Genomic DNA, 16,378 nt, shown 5'->3' on the forward strand with positions numbered 1-16,378 from the left:
TGGTGTGCTTCCCATGGTGCCAGCCCACCCTGAGGGGGTCCACCTTGCCCCCTGCCAGGGGGAAGTTCCTACCCGAGCAAATTCCTGCCTCCCAGTTCAATTCCTGACTTTCCTAAGCACCTACTGTGTGCTGGTCAATGGAGGGCAGGCGAGGGGCCTGGGGGGCCTCTTCGGGACCCCTTTCTGAAATAATAAGCAAGGGAATCTGGCTGCCAGCAGCCCTTCTGATGACTCTCCTTCCAGGCCAGGAGCTGCCTGGAAGTAGGCCAGAAGAACCAGGAGCTCAGGGTTACTACTGTAGACCTTGGCACCAGAAAACCAGGAAGCACTGGAACAATCTGAGAGGATACCTAGTTCAGCCCTTCATGTGAAGGAGGGGACAGCATGAGGCTCAGCAAACTTCTTCTAAAAGCTGGAGGAAACTCAGAGGTCAGACCCTAGCAGGCAGGCCCCAGCTTACACAGGCCATTTGCACACACTCCAGTCCCTCTTTTTAGAATGCCTCCCTGCTTCTGTCCCCTGGAGACCTCAGATCAAGTCTATAAAACCTGCTAAGTTGGCTGATGTCACATGACTGCGAAGCCCTCTCTAGGCTTGCCTATGGATGGTGTACTTTCTCCCAAGACAGCAAAGTGGCCAGAGTCAGGCAGCAAGGGCTGGCGTCTGCCTTTATGACCTTGAGCAAGGTGCTGCCCTCTGGGAGCCTCACTTTTCTGCTCTAGGTCTCCTGGCTGCCTCAGAAGTGGTCATGAGACTGAAATGAAGTCGTCTGTGCCACGTGCTAAGACTCGTGTCTGGTTAAGTGCTCAGTAAACGCTGTCACGGGGACCCCATGGACCCTGCATCTGTCTCCACTCTGCAGCGAGGGGGTTGGGGGGCCCGCCTCAGACCCTGGCCCACATGAGCTCTGGGCTTAATGCTCAACAAGCCCCATCGTTGTTTGCTGTGACCTGAGGTGGCCCAGCAGAAGTAGCACCTGTTTCCTCCACTCATCAGCATCTGAATTGCACATGTCAAGATTAGAGAGGAGAAGCCACACTCAGAAATCTGTCTTTGGCTGTGAGTAAATAGAAAAAACAATCCATACCTTGACCCTTGGCCCTCTGTCTGCATCCTAGAGAGTGCCGTATTTCGGGAAACTCTACCTTAAGAGTCTGTCCCTGAAAGCATGGCTCAGGGACCCCAGGCCCTTGTGACCTCCTTTTATTGTCCCCTCCCAAACAAGTGCCCATCTGCAGCTGTCCCCAAAGCACCAAATAACAATCATACTTTGTACAGAGAGAAATCATAGAGACTCACCTATTCACTAGGTCCGTGGTCCCCATGGACTGACACTCCCCCACCTCATTTCACAGCCTCCTTCCCAACTCTGCACCAACCTGGGACCCAGTACCTGCTGCTCCCTGCACTGTGCCAGGCACCCTGCCAGGGACTTTATATACACCCTTGTTCCACCTTTCACCTGCCCTGCAAGGTAGGGCCATTTTCCTTTATACAGAAGAGAAGGAAGTCCACAGTCACAGATGCTAGGTCATTTATTCAAGGTCACACAGGGAGGGAGCAGTGAGGTTGGGTTGTCACCCCGGTTTGGCCTCCCACTGAATGCTATAGTTCCCTGTGTCCCATTAGCATGGCTTCACACCTTCCTGGAGTTTCACTCGGGCTGTCCAAAGATACTCCCAGCCCACCCTAGGCCATCCATTTCCTCTAAATGAGTAGTCAAGCAAGGGGTGCATCAGAATTATCTACACTGGGCTTGTGAAACAAATGGGCTTGTCAGGCTCCACCTGAGTTGCTGATTCAGTGGATCAGGGATAGGGATCTGAGACTCTGCATTTGTAACAAGTTCCCAGGTGATGTTGATGCAGCTGGCCCCGGGGACCGCATTTTGAGGGGTACCACCCTAAACAAACCTCACAGGCACTTTAAGGACCCACTCCCAGCCCACCTACTTCGAGCAGCCTTCCTGTCTTAGAGGCAAACAAATGCTGATTTCTCCTCTTAACCACAGCTAACTGGGTTTTCCTGGATATCACACACGTATCAAGCTGAGAGGACCCAAATAATTATTTGTGAGGTGTTTATTTAGAGAAATGACTTTCTTCTGAGAAAATCATTTAGTTAGAAAGCACACATCTCCGAGGTTCCTGGGTGGCTCAATGATTGAGCGTCTGCCTTCGGCTCAGGGCATGATCCCCAGGTCCTGGGATCAAGTCCTGCATCCGGGTTCCCTAGAGGAAGCCTTCTCCCTCTGCCTATGTCCCTGCCTCTCTCTCTCTCTGTGTCTTTCATGAATAAATATATAAAAATCTTTAAAAATAAAGAAAGCACAGGTTTCCTTATTGGTTAGTGTTGAGCTGGTGTTTTGCCTAAAATCTTAGAACGTTCTTGCTCTGAGGGGAAATTGCCAATTTCAAACCCAGAGTGTTGTCAAGCTAGCAAGGACCTGGATATTATTCTAGACTATTCCTCATATCCTACAGGGGAGGAAACTCCAGCCCAGGGCAAGTTGAAGAGCAAGTCTTCCAACTCTGATTTAATGTAGAAATTTCCAGTACATTAGGAAACTCTTTAAATACCATCTTGACATACAGGCTAAGTGCAGCCTCGCAAATTGAGGATGAGTTTAATAACTGCCAGATTAAGCTATGGGGCAAAAAGTAAGATGGTGGGCTAGAGACCAAATATGGTATGCCTGTAGACGTTTGCAGGTATCTCTGAGAAATTTAGAGGAAAATGAGAACAGGTTTTATAAGTGACAACTTAGTAATGGAAATTGGTAGAATTTAATAAATTGTGGAAGTAACTCAGTACTTAGATACCGGGACTGGAACGAACTGAGAAATTATATTCACAATATAGGGCTTAATTGCTATTATGAATTATGCTTTGTTGCTTACCTTCAAAGTAAAATGTCTTAAAATACAGGTGAGAAAATGGACTTCAGGTTATTTTCATTTTGGCTTTGTCCAAGAGGAAAATAAAAGGACAGAAAATTCCGATTCCTGTTATGTTTTAGATATGAAGGCTGTTGAAATGCAGAAATTCTGATCTGGTGTTTTGAAATGTAAGAGTTTGGCAGCTTCTAATGTCATTTCATGAGATGGGATGATAGAAAGAGAAATGCCAAGATTACAAGAGGAAGTGAGACCTTCCTCATTTACAAACAAACTTTGAGATGGCTAAGGGATTCAGAGCTAAAATTAATTTTTTGTGGGTTTATTTTTTGCAATCTTCCCCCCTCCCAAATCAAAGGATTTCATAATCCTTTGAAAAAACCAAAGGTTAGAAAAAACTAAATTTGGTGGGGAGAAGGTTGGTAAAATGCTGTTTTGTGAATGGTGAAGGAAATGACCATTGGAGAAAGCTCTACTGAGTGGTAATATCCTATGTAATAAACTGTGGTTTGTCTTCCCGACAGAATGAAAAAAATTTCCTTTTCAGCATCTTTTTTTTTTTTTTTTCCTTTTCAGCATCTTTAATCTGAGATGGCTCCTTTCCCTCAAGGGGGTGTCAACACAGTGAAACATTGCACCAGAATGGATTGGGGTGCAGTAAGTGACCGTTCACAATAATAGGAGGGTGTGGTGGCTGAGCCAAGATTTACCCATCTGCTGTGGAATAAGAACTGGAGGCGATTCCAACTTCTCTAGAGTCCTACATTCTATGTTATTCACACAATCTGGAAAAGCATCACTTTGGAATCTGACTTTGGGGTTAACTCCTAGATTCAGAGTATATTAACTGTGAAACTCCCAAAGGGAGGGTTCACCCTCTGGGAGTGTTTGCTCCCTCGGCTGTAAGATCGTGATGATGAAACTCAGGGGTGTGAGCAGATGAACTCAGATCATGGGAATAAATTCCAAGCACAGTGCCCGGCCAAGGGGCATTACTCTAAACAGACTGATCTTTTTTTTTTTTTTTTAAATAATGAATGCTCAATAATGGGATCTGGCTGTTACCCAGGTCAAATGAAGGCACTGTAATTTCTCTGTTTTCACCAGTGAGGCTGGATATTCTCTTGAGAGATTAATGACTTTATTTACAAAATGGGAAGTACATTGGATTGAAAAACTGATTTGATATAACCTAAATTGGACAAACATCATAGTACCTCTAGTTTGGGGAATACCAATGTCCTGACATTGAAAAGTATGTATTATCTTCCATGATGAGAAGGTCTGACTCTCACCACCCATCCTTCCTTTTCTCACTTGAGAAATCTAACCTTTCCCAAAAAATAAATAAATAAATAAAAGGAGGGCGCCTGGGTGCCTCAGTGGTTGAGCATCTGCCTTCGGCTCAAGGCATGATCCTGGGATCTGGAACCAAGTCCCACATTGGGCTTCCTGCATGGAGCCTGCTTCTCCCTCTGCCTGTGTCTCTGCCTCTCTCTCTGTGTCTCTCATAAATAAATAAATAAATAAATAAATAAATAAATAAATAAATAAAACAAAGCCTGTTGAATGAATAAGTAAATAAATAAATTTAGAAAATTAAATAAATAAATAAGAAATCTAACCTCTCCAAGGGTTCATTAACCTCTGACTTTGGGATGATATATAGACCTGCCTATGTGCAGCCAGATTATGGACCTATGGGAATTCCTTCTTGAGATGTCCATGTGAGTCATTAGCTACTAGATCAAGACAAGCCTGTGGGTTTGTGTGGAAGACCTATGCAATTTTACATAAGTCGTAATCATGACATGCTCCAAATTGAAAATGTGATCACCATATTTACTTGGGTAGACTGTAAGGAATAACCCTTAGAATTTGCCTGGTTGGTATTCACCGCTAGGCCTGATTGATGGAGATCCCCCAAAAAGCTCAACACATATACAGGAACTTGATAATGGATTTAAAATGATCCCCAGGCTGTGGGCCAAAGGTCTCTGTGCTATAAGGGAGGTGGGTTTTGGGATAAATAACAAAGAGCCATAGCAGGGCCTGAGAACATCATGTTTCTGTCTCAGGATGAAGGATTAGAGCTGTAGCCTCAGCTCTAATTCTTCCTGGACTGGGATGGAGAGAAAAGGGGTCGCTCATCAGAGTGCCTGATGGGTGTAGGGTGCACTTTCAGGCTGCCTGGGAAGGAAGAGAGCATGACAGAGGGTAATGGATAAGGCCCCCAGCTTTGGGTCAGCCAGGCTTGGATTCCAACTCTGGATGTACCACCTCCTGGTTCCTCAAGTCTGGGCAAGTCACTGTGAAATAGCACTAACAAGAGTGCTTATCTCACTGGGTTGTCATGGAAATGATCATTATCAGGAGCAGCGGGCTCTTGCTATGCAAACCCTCCCAGGATGTGGAGTGGAGGGCAAAATCCCCTACCCTCACACAGTGGGAGACACAGGCTGAGGGCCTGGGGAGTGGACACAGTGTCCCTTGTGGGTAAAATCGTGTTTTACCTCTAATGTCCTTTACTTAGTTAAGAACCATTAGTCTGGGAGTGGGGGGAGGCTGGGGAAGGGTGGGGAGAGAGACTCACTGTCTATAACTGAGGGACGAAAGCCATCATCACTATGAAGCCAAGCAGAAAACATGGGGGTAGGGCAGCCTCAGGCCCTAAGTCAGACCCCCAGATCTTATCTGGGACCAAGGAAGGCAAAAACATTTAAGATCAGGAAGTGGCCAACAAGTCAGGGCCATGTGACCACCACACCCAGAATGTGAAACCTTGCCGGCTGCCTTCAGGTGGAGTCTACATGGTATCAGGTAGTAGATTCCTGGCTCACGCTGACACACAGTCCATGAGAAAGAAATCAGCTCTGAAGCTGGATGGACTGGAAGGAGAGAGGGTACTAGAGCTTCCTGTGCCTTGGCACCCGATAATTTTGGGAAAAACCACAATGGTTGAGCCCAGAGTCCAGGGTCATCCAGGAGGTGGCCCCACCCACCCCTCTGACCAGAGTTCTGACCCTCTCTCACATCCCAACCTCAGACGCCAGGGACAGCAGGCTGCAGAGCCCTCCCACACTCCTCTGTTGACTTCGCCTGCTCTGTTCCCTCTCTCTCTAGGTTTCCCTTCTCCTCCTCCACATGGCCAGGCTCCACTCATTCTATAAGACTCAATCATCACTCCTGAGCTGTTTGCCTTTGCCCAGCCCTACCAGACAGGGGACACTGTGAAACTGAAGCATTTAGCTGAATTAAGTCACATTTGTTTAAGGAATCAATCCATCCATCAGTCAACTGCTTGATCAATGAGCACTGAGTGGACCTGCCCCTAGTGCGGGTCTGCACACAGCCCTGCGTGGGCCATCAGGTTGTCTAACACACACGACCTTCTGCTCTGGCAGGAGGGGCTGCAGCAGATGATCCACAGCCATCCTAGGCAGCTGCACAGCCCTTGAGCTCGACCTTACACTGCTAAGACACCTCCGGGCTGCACTTGACTTTCTAAAGGGCATTCTGCACTTCTCCACGCAAAAGCCCACAACAGAGTGTGCCAGACAGAGTCTGGCAAGTCCGCCTGCCTGTCTCTGCACCGACCTATATGCATGAGGGCAGGCAGTGGGTCTAATGCATCATGGTGTCCCAACACCCACACAGTGGCTCAGACTTTCTAGACCATTGTAGGTGCTCAGACTTACTTGGTGACTAGACAAAATAGGCATTGAGGTTTATAAAGTCGACCACACTGGTCTGATGGTTTACAACCTAAACTAAGTTGGCACAATGGTTTGTAATGTAGATTAAGTTGGCATGAATGTTTATACAGTAGTCACTGTGAGTTTGGTTACTGTGGGTCACTCCTCTCAGCCTGAGCCCCTTTGGGAGAATATGCAAGAAGGGGTTTCTTGACCTCCCTGCCCAAATCTCCAGAGCCCTGACCCTTGGGGCCCCATTGCAAGTCAGCTGGAGAGAACGGAAACTGTGAACACAGCTGGAAGGCAGGCCAGGAGACAATATGAGGCAGCTGCCCTTCACTTCTCTTTAATGGTAGAAGTTTGGTCATGACATTGGGGCCTTTCAGGGACCTTGGCAAGGAGAGGACAGCCCTAGGGCTTTGAGCTCAAAGGGCCCTGGTGGAAGAAAGCATTCTCCTTAACCAGGGTACCTCAGGGGCCAGAGCACAAGCGACGCTCTGCCTCCTTCTGGTGGGCCCACTGGGAGGCAGCCCTCCTCCCTGTCCTTCCCTGACACCCAGGACCCCACCCAGCGCCTACCCACACCCTCTGTTACCTGGCTCCCCCTTGCTTCCATTCATGCCGTTGGTTCCAGGACTCCCGGGTCTCCCTGGTGGTCCTGTACAACAGAAGCCCGGAGCACATGAGGGCCGGGCTCCGTGGATCTTCAGACATCCCTCCCCACGCCCACCACAGGCCCGAGGACCTCACCTGCTAGGCCAGGGGAGCCAGCGGTGCCAGGCTCACCCTTGGCACCTGGAGATCCTGCAGTGCCAGGGGCCCCGGGAAGACCCTTCTCTCCAGGTTGTCCTGCAAGTGACAACTGCAAGGTTGGTGTGGTCGCCAGAGAGCCTGGTTGCCCACCCCTCAACAGGTCCCTCTTCTCAGCAGTGACACAGGTACCTCCCACCACCTGATATGTTCCCCGGGGCAGCTTTAACCAACTCCCTTAGAAGCCATGAACTAGTCCAATCAGCAGGAGAAAAGTTACAGCTTGAGCAGTTTGTTCATCTCTGCCACCATTCTGCAGTGTCAGGACCCACCAGGCACCCCAGGTTGTGAATGTCTGCTCCACACCCCTGGGTGGCAAAGTGTGGCGAAGCTCTGAGACAGAACACCAATCAAGCCTGTTCCTCAGGGCACCTGGGTGGCTCAGTGGTTGAGCATCTGCCTTTGGCTCAGGTTGTGATCCTGGGGTCCTGGGATCGAGTCCCACATCGGGCTCCCCACAGGGAGCCTGCTTCTCCCTCTGCCTGTGTCTCTGCCTCCCTCTCTGGGTCTCTTATTAATAAACAAACAAACAAACAAACAAATAATCTTAAAAAACAACAACAACAACAACAAAGCCTGTTCCTCTCAGGCAGGGCCAGGTTTTAAGAGGCCTCAAGGACTCTGGGCTAATGGTACAATGAAATAAAAGACAGTGGAGTCATGTCCTGGGTTTGATTGTGCCTAGCAGCAGCAGCAGCCCAAATGATCCCTGGATTCCGAGTTCTCACCTTGATCTCCTTTTGTTCCAGGAAAACCAGCCACACCTACAAGGAAAAAGGACTTTCAGGGATCTTGTTCCCCTGCAGCTCAGTCTGCCAGGGGACAAGAAAATGCCCAACAGGTCAATGGACAGCCTCTTACCTGGGGGGCCTGGCTTCCCTGAGTCACCTTTACTCCCCTGGGCTCCGGGGGGTCCCATGACCCCTGTGTCTCCTTTCATGCCCCTGTCTCCCTTGCTTCCTGAAAAATCAAGGAGTCGTGGTCAGGACAGGAAAAGGGCAAACTCCCCTCCCGGGTCCTACTGACACTTGTCGTCCCACCCAAATTCCAAACTCAAACTCCTTGAGCTCCTCCTACCTGGGGCCCAGAAGTGGAAGATACAATAGCTGCCCTCAAGGAGCATACCACCTTGCCCCAGAGACAAGATGTGAACTCTTGGAGAAATGGCCAAGGTCCCCTGGCCTGGCTGATGAGCATTGGCAGGTGGGAGAAGCCAGACTTTCAGCTCCTTCCTCAGCATGCTGCCCTGGGGAGGGACCACAGCCCAGGCTTAGCTAGCGCTGCCCCCATCATTTTCATGTGTGCATTTGGGGGATTATTTTTCAAGCCCCCACCCTGAACCGGAATCCGAATATTCCAGAAAGTCGATTCCAAATGCTGAGAGTAGAGACTCAAAGGCACGGGTGGAAGAAGAACATTACAGCAGCTCGGATTCCTGCCAGTGCTTCAGTCACGGCGTCTCCTGGTGCTAGAGGTTTCAAATTTTCCACTTGTTATCAGCATTCGAGGCTCGTCCCAGCCTGTCCTCTCTTCGGTCCTCCATTGCTCCCTCTTCCTTTGTGTCACTGCTCCTCGCATATCAATCCAGGGAGGCTCCTCACAGAGCAGCATCTGGCCACCCCTTCCCAATCCACAGGTTTGACTTCGGAGCCAGCTGCAAGCCCCTGCTGGGTCTGCGCATCAGCAACCCACTGGCTTGGCTGGTGTTCTGGGAGCTAAAGTCAAAGTCCCACCCGGAGCAGCTCCCTCTGCCCTGGGACAGGCTTAGTGGGATGCAATTTGGTTAAAAGGCTCCATTCCATTATTTTCATGATAACAGAGCTGGGAGGACTCAGAGGGATACCAGCCTTCTCTCCAGTGAATCAGGAAAGGAGACAAAATGGTCTGAAGCAGGGGATCCCTGGGTGGCTCAGCGATTTAGCGCCCGCCTTCAGCCCAGCCTGTGATCCTGGAGACCCGGGATCGAGTCCCACATCGGGCTCATTTTGTGGAGCCTGCTTCTCCCTCTGCCTGTGTCTCTGCCTCTCTCTCTCTCTGTGTGTGTGTGTGTGTCTTTCATGAATGAATAAATAAAATCTTTAAAAAAAATGATCTGAAGCAGAGGGAAGAATCATCGGTCATGCAAAGCTTTCTGGGTCTAAGCTTAGGGTGATGTTAGGGACAAGGTTTGGGACATAGGTTCTTTCAGGTGGTTTAGATACTGGAAGGATGATTATTTCCTTGATAGGAAACAAAACAACCAGAGAGAACTTAGTCACAGATGAGACCTCTGAGAGCCAGCCTCAGCGGCAAGCACCAATGAACTCAGGTCTTGGTCATTCAGGGTGTCCGCTTTCGCCGAAGGGACAAATAGCATTTGTTAGAAGGGACCAGGAATGACTTTCCTAGAGGAATCTGTTGGTGCCAGATGGCTCTAGGCCGGCCAGAACCATCATATTATGGGAATTGCTTGGCTGCATGAAGATTCTGGAGCGTGGTCTGGGCCGGAGTCTGTGGGCTCACAGGGCCACCTTGAGAAAGTCTGGCCTTCCTTTTCCTGCCACAGAGAGAGGAACTGCAGACTGGCGCTTTTGGAGGCGCCCTGGGAGGTCAACTGTCTCACCATCTGCCTGGTGCAAACGTGCCCCTCGATTCTGCCAAGGGGAATCCCACAGTCCCGTCCCCTGCTGGCAGGTGCCCCTGACACCTGCGCATGCGAGCCCTTTTCCTCGAAGGGCCTCCCTAAGTCCCGATGCCCTTCTTCCTCTCTTATCTCCACACAGCTGGCTCTCTTGAAACTTTAGGTCATTGCTCCTTGTTCCATTGCTGGGCATCCCCGAGTCTGTTTTCTCTTCCACAAGTGCTTTTCTATGTTGGGGCATGGCTGACACATCCCCCTAAGGGCCCTCTTCTCGAAGCACCCTAGTCTCTTATAACATAAATATTCCTATTCGCAGGTACCTCACCATCCATCCCATGTCTTATATTCCTGTTTTAACTAATCCTTATTAGAGGTTACTCTTATTATGCCCCTTTTCTATGTGAGTAAATTGAGGATCAGGGAGGTTGAATCATTTGCCCCAGGTCACACAGCTAGTGAGACATATCAGGATCCAGACTGATATGATCTTAGAACTGAAATCCTTCCCTTTCTGTGTTAAAGGATCACTAATATCACCAATACTAACGGTTATCCTTTATTTAGTGTTTAACCATGCGGCAGGTGGTTTGAAAACATGATCTCTAGCCCTCATAAATGTCCTACAAGGTATGCATGCTTTAATTATTGGTATTTTAATTGCCATTCTTTTCTGAAATGAACACACCAAATCTCAGCTGGTTGAGAAATGTGCCTAGAGACACAAGTGGACAGGTGCATAGTGGGATCATAAACAAGCCTACGGAACTGGGGTGCCTGAGGGGTGCAGTTGGTTGAGCATGAGACTCTTGGTTTCAGCTCAGGTTGTAATCTTAGGGTCCTGAAATTGAGCCCTGCGTTAAGCTTTGTGCCCAGTGGAGAGTCTGCTTGATGTTCTCTCTCCCTTTCTCTCTTTCTGCCTCTCCCCAACCCCACTCATGCTCTTTCTCTAAAATAAATAAATAAATAAATAAATCTAAAAAAAAAACCAAACAAGCCCACTAACTGCACAGTCCTCATTCTCCTTACCACACCTCAGAGCCACCTGACGGGTCCTCAAGAGGCCAAGGGACAAGGGGCATGAAGGCGCTCAGTCATGACCAGACCCCCTGGGGCTGTCCTTCTCAGAGTGTGCCCCCTGGACTGCTGGTGTTCAGAAGCATCCAGGCCTTTGAAACACAGACTCTTGGACTTTGAACAAGTGTCCCAACTGGTTCTAAGGTAGCATCTGCTTCAGGAATCAACCTTTACCCTCCCTTTACCCTCCCTGCCCACGTCAGGTCCTACTGCTGTCCCTTGCCTTCTTCTCCTCTGAGCTCCTGGCATGGCTTTGTCATCACAGGTCATGCCTGGCATGAGATTGTGGCTCCCCCACCCCCACCCTGCACATACACACACACACACACACACACACTGCTCAGCTTTCACGTTCCTGGCCTCTGCTGGTCTGGATAGAAGGGACCTCATGTGTGCTCTCGGGAGGCTGGCAGGCAGAGCACAGCCTTGCCCTCAGTGGGACAGAACAGACACTCTTCCAAAGGGTTGGGGCCCAGCCCTCAGGCCCCCCCACAAGCACCAATGCCCCCCCAGGGTGCTTACCTGGGAGGCCCAGGTCTCCTTTGTCTCCCTTAGCTCCAGGTTCCCCTTTCGGGCCAACGAGACCCCCATCACCTTTGCTGCCCTTCTCTCCCCGCTGTCCTGGTGTGCCTGGGCAGAGAATGGCCAACGAGGTAGGCTCCCACTGTCCTCCTGGGATAGACTCCTAGGCAACGGGGCAGGGGGCATCCAGGGAGAAAGGGGCCCCCAGAGGAAGCCAGGGGGATGTTAGGTCATCTCTCGGGTGTCTTGATGAGGCACAGTAAGACTCCAGAGCAGAGGACTGTGGGACAGCACTGAATAGTGACCGAACAGTGGGTCTGCATGTCGGGCCACGTGGAGGGGGGACTGAGCGACTGGCTCAGCACCTCAGCCAAGGCATAGCTGAGCCCAAGCAGAGGAAGAACGCATTACCAGGGGCTCCTTGTTTCCCGGGAGCACCATTGGGTCCTTGGAGGCCTGAGAAGGAAAGAAGAACCAGTCACAGTGCTCTTGGCTCCTGGGTCAGCTGATGTTCTAGAGCTCTGTAGGAGGACAAGGCACCTGGCACGAGGAGAGGAGCCTCTCTCTTTCTCGTCTCACCCCCCCATACACATGCACTGACAGGGACATTTCACTCTTCATAACAACAAAAAAGAGAGAAAATAAAATGCTGAGTTTCTTAGGCTTAGAGCTGAGGCCCCTGCCTCCTGACCCTGTGCCCAGTGTGCATGCGTCCAGCCCCTACTCACCTGCCTCTCCCTTGATTCCAGGTGGGCCTTGGAGTCCTGGAGGGCCTGGAAAGGAAGAGAGATTCAGAACAAAGCCTGAACAAGAAGGAGAAAAAGGATTGCAGGGCCAGTAGACAAGTGCCAGTATCTGTGCCTCCGTGGCATGCCTCGGCCCCCTGGCCCCCTTCTCAGATGGTGGCCTTGGCAGACAGGGGATGCCAGACATGCCCTGGGCCTCTTTTTTAAAAAATTTTTAAAAAGATTTTATTTATTCACTTGAGAAAGGGAGAACGAGCTGGGAGAGAGGCAGAGAGAGAGGCAGAGGGAGAAGCAGACTCCCAGATGAGCAAGGAACAGGATGCGGAGCTCAATCCCAGGACCCAGAGATCATGACTTGAGCTGAAGGCAGACACTAACCATCTGCTTCTTTTTAAAAATTTTATTTATTTATTTATTTGAGAGAGAGAGAGATAACACACATGAGAGAGCACAAGCAGGATGGAAGGGTGGAAGGAGAGAGAGAAGCAGGCTCCCCACTGAGCAGGGGGCTCAAGGACGCAGGCCTGGATCCCCAGAGATCCCAGGACCCTGAGATCATGACCTGAGCCGTAGGCACACACTTCACCGACTGAGCCACCCAGGGAGCCCCGACCTGGGTCCCTTTTGACCTGAAAGACCTGAAGAAGACGAGCTACCTATCACGCTTACCACACCATTATTTATTCAACAAACTGTCATTGAGCCCCGAGAATGAGCCAAACTGTGTGGAAGGTCGGAAAGAAAAAAAAGCAGAGCCCTTTCCTACAGGAAGCTCATGGCCTAACAGGTGAGCCACAGATGCATAGGTGATGTGTTCTGAGGGAGGCTGTGTCGGGCAGACCTGGGTTCAAGGAGCAGCCTTACCCCTTCAGCAGGATGACCTGGGGCAAATTACTTCGTTTTGAGCCTCAGCTTCCTTGTCAGTAAAATGGGGCCATTTTACCTAGCGGCCGACTCTGGATACATGGCACCTGGTTTTGCTGTCACTTACATATAGCTCTCTCCCTTCCCGAGGGCTGCTGTGCAGACTGAGACTCAGCAACCCCGGAGGGCAGGACAGGGCTCCTCTGCCTTAGTCCATTGGGGCTGCTATAACAAACCACCACACAGCAGGTGGCTTAGAAACAACAGATTCATTTCTCACAGCTCTGGAGGCTGGAGTTCAAGATTCGGGTGCTAGTGTGGTCAAGTTCTTCTGGGTTGCAGACCTCTCTGACTCCTTGCTGTGTCCTCACACGGAGAAGGGGTGGGGTGAGGGAGCTCATTGGAGTCCCTTTTCTAAGGGCACTAATCCCTTGCAAGAGGGCCCTAGTCTGGTGGCCGAATCACCTCCTAATATAGTCACCTTGGGGGTTAGATTTGCAGCATAGGAACTGGGGGAAGACCATAGCGTGTTCCCCGACATGGCCATGGAGGAGAGCGACTTTCCGAGGGGTATGGCTTTGCCTGAGGTCACTCATTTGGAGAGTCCAGGTCTCCCAGTGACAAATCCTGTACCCGTGTCAGGACACTATGATGACAAAGCCCGTGACGAGCTTTCTATTTCAGAGTAGAACCCCAGTCCAACCTGTGGAATTCATGATGTCATATGAATCTTGTGTGCACAGGACTGGGGTCCAGAGGGATGGAAGCAGGATGGGTAACTAGAGTCCCTCTCAGACAAGCCTCAGGAAAGGGCATTGCTGAGAATCAGTTCAGGGCTTGACAGCTAGGCCCCACTCACCAGCTGTGCGGCCTGTATGAGAGCCTTCCCTTGGCCCAGCCCATTTCCTGTGTAGCATGGGAACAGCAACACCTGCCTCACAGGGGCCTCAGACCACATGGGGTCATGGGACACAATAGAAACCCAGGGAAAGTACACTCTCGCTGCCTGTATTAGCCAGAGGGAAGAGGCAAGAACACTAGAGACCCCCAGGTGCAGGGGTCAAGGTCAGAGACTCCTGCCCCTGGGCCTTCAGGAGTAGTGCCTCACTGTTGACAGAAGCAGTCCAGTCCCTCGGAGGGGTTTTCAGGGTGAGCCCCTAAGATCGCATGGCTCCCTCCCACCGAGGCTGCACAGGCTGTGCCAGCTCTGCTGTGGTGGCCTGGCCCCGGGCCAAGGAGGGGACTCAGGCTGCCTCCAGAGTCTGACTCTGCTCCTCCAGCCTTGCCTGAGTTAGCTTGAGCAAGTCAGCATCCCTCTGAGGCTGTTTCCTCATCCGTGAAATGGGGATAATAGCAGCCACTTGGGTTTAGGGTAAGGAGTCAACAAGGCATGGATAAAAGTGCCTTGCATGGAGCTTGGGGCAGTGCCTTCATGTCCCCCAATCCAGGGCTTCCTCATCCCTGCGGCTCCCAGCCTGTCTCCCACCTCCGCTCCTCTCATGCTTGTACTCCAGCATGTGAGTTTTCCTTCTTTGCCTTCCTGGGTTCACCAAACCCCCTTCCTACCTCAGGGCCTTTGCATGTGTGGGTCTCTGCCTGGGATCCATATTCCCTGGCACCTTCCACTCACACTCACGTCAAGGCTGAAAGGTCTCTCCAGGAGCCTTCCCTGGCACACGAGAGGGTTGGGTCTCCCCCATGCTCTCCTTACCAAGGGAGCTGCCCCCATCTCTCAGAGCAGAAGCCAGGGCTGTCACCAAATCATGTCACCAAATCATGCTTCCCTGAGGGCAAGGATTCTGTTTGCCTTCTTAAGTCTGCATTCCCAGTGTTTGAGGGGGGTGGGAGACGGGGGCGGATTCTTGATCCTTGAGTGGCTTTCAGTAAATATTTGTTGAGAAGCCCAGAACCCACAGGGGAGGAATAGAGAGGTATGGCTGGATTCCACATTACCCTCTCCCAAAACCTGACTTAGGCACAAAGTTCCCCCTCCCCCTCCAATGTTCTGGAAGCCTAGGCCAGTGTGCAGTTTCACAGGAGGTTGCCTGGGGCCAAACCACTCACCTTGGGGACCCACCTACTGGTCTCCAGGGGTCTGTGCAGGAAAATGTGCCTCTGGGGAGCCCTGACCAGGGAAGGCAGGCCATGGTCCAGAGGGAGAGAGATTGAGGCCTCCCCTGGGCAGGCCAGGGTGATGGGAGAACCTGGGAAGGTGTTGGGGGGTTGCTGAACCCCTGCTGCTAGAATCAGTTTCCTGCCTCTGGTTTCTAGGCTCTAAGAATGAGAGAGAGAAAGAGAGACAGAGAGACAGAGGGACAGAGAGATAAGGACAAAGGCAGTCAGAGACAGAGAGAGATGGAGAGAGACACAGAGATGGAGCTAGAGATTATATATATACCCTCCACACACAGATCTTCCTCGAATTACCACGGGGTTACATACTGTTAATTAAACACACAGAAATCAAAGATATTTTAAGTCAAAAATGTATTTAATACATCTTACCTACCACACATCATAGCTCAGGCTCACCTACCTTAAATATGCTCGGAACGCTGGCATTAGCCTACAGGTGCGCAAACTCATGTAACACAAACCCTGTTTTGTGATACGGTGGTGACTGTCATGTAACTTACTGACCCCCGTACTGAAGGTGAGAGCAGAGTGGCTGTCGGGGGACAGAGTGCTTGTCAGTGTATCACAGTTCCCTGGTCTTGCGATTGCCTGGCTGACCCCGAGCTACCCTGCCCAGCATCACGAGAGCATCGTCCCCGGCAAGTCTCTAGCCTGGGAAAAGATCCAAATTCAAAACCTCAAGTACAGCATCTGCTAAACGGGTATCACTTCCACAGCATTGTAAGTTCGAAAAACCACAAATGGAGCTGCTGTAAGTCAGGGACCGTGTACCTTCACACACACACACACACACACACACACACACACACACGCACACACAGAGAAAAACAGAGACAGAGAGAGGGGGACCTCAGGGAGGTTGCTCCCCACCCAGGGCTGAGCTGGGCTCTGTGTCTGGTCCTGGAGCACTAGGCCCTGGGGCAGGCACTGGAGCAGACTTTAAATGTCAGTTACAGGATGCCTGGGTGGCTCAGCAGTTTGACACCTGCCTTCAGCCCAGGGCGTGATCCTGGG

At 50.8% G+C, this 16,378-nt stretch overlaps 1 protein-coding gene across 2 annotated transcripts in view; it reads right to left on the reverse strand.

Moving 5' to 3' along the window:
* The window catches only part of MARCO (macrophage receptor with collagenous structure), a 44,759-nt gene that overhangs the window by 5,544 nt on the left and 22,837 nt on the right, over positions 1–16,378 (reverse strand). For both annotated transcript variants that reach the window (XM_077861420.1, XM_077861419.1), the window contains exons 5-11: positions 12,347–12,391; positions 12,030–12,074; positions 11,619–11,726; positions 8,264–8,362; positions 8,131–8,166; positions 7,343–7,441; positions 7,188–7,250 (exon numbers count right to left, since the gene is read on the reverse strand). In XM_077861420.1, coding sequence (XP_077717546.1) covers positions 7,188–7,250; positions 7,343–7,441; positions 8,131–8,166; positions 8,264–8,362; positions 11,619–11,726; positions 12,030–12,074; positions 12,347–12,391 — 495 coding nt within the window. The remainder of the gene's footprint in view (positions 1–7,187; positions 7,251–7,342; positions 7,442–8,130; positions 8,167–8,263; positions 8,363–11,618; positions 11,727–12,029; positions 12,075–12,346; positions 12,392–16,378) is intronic.

This window comes from Canis aureus, chromosome 20 (genome assembly GCF_053574225.1).
Source record: "Canis aureus isolate CA01 chromosome 20, VMU_Caureus_v.1.0, whole genome shotgun sequence".
NCBI lineage: Eukaryota > Metazoa > Chordata > Mammalia > Carnivora > Canidae > Canis > Canis aureus.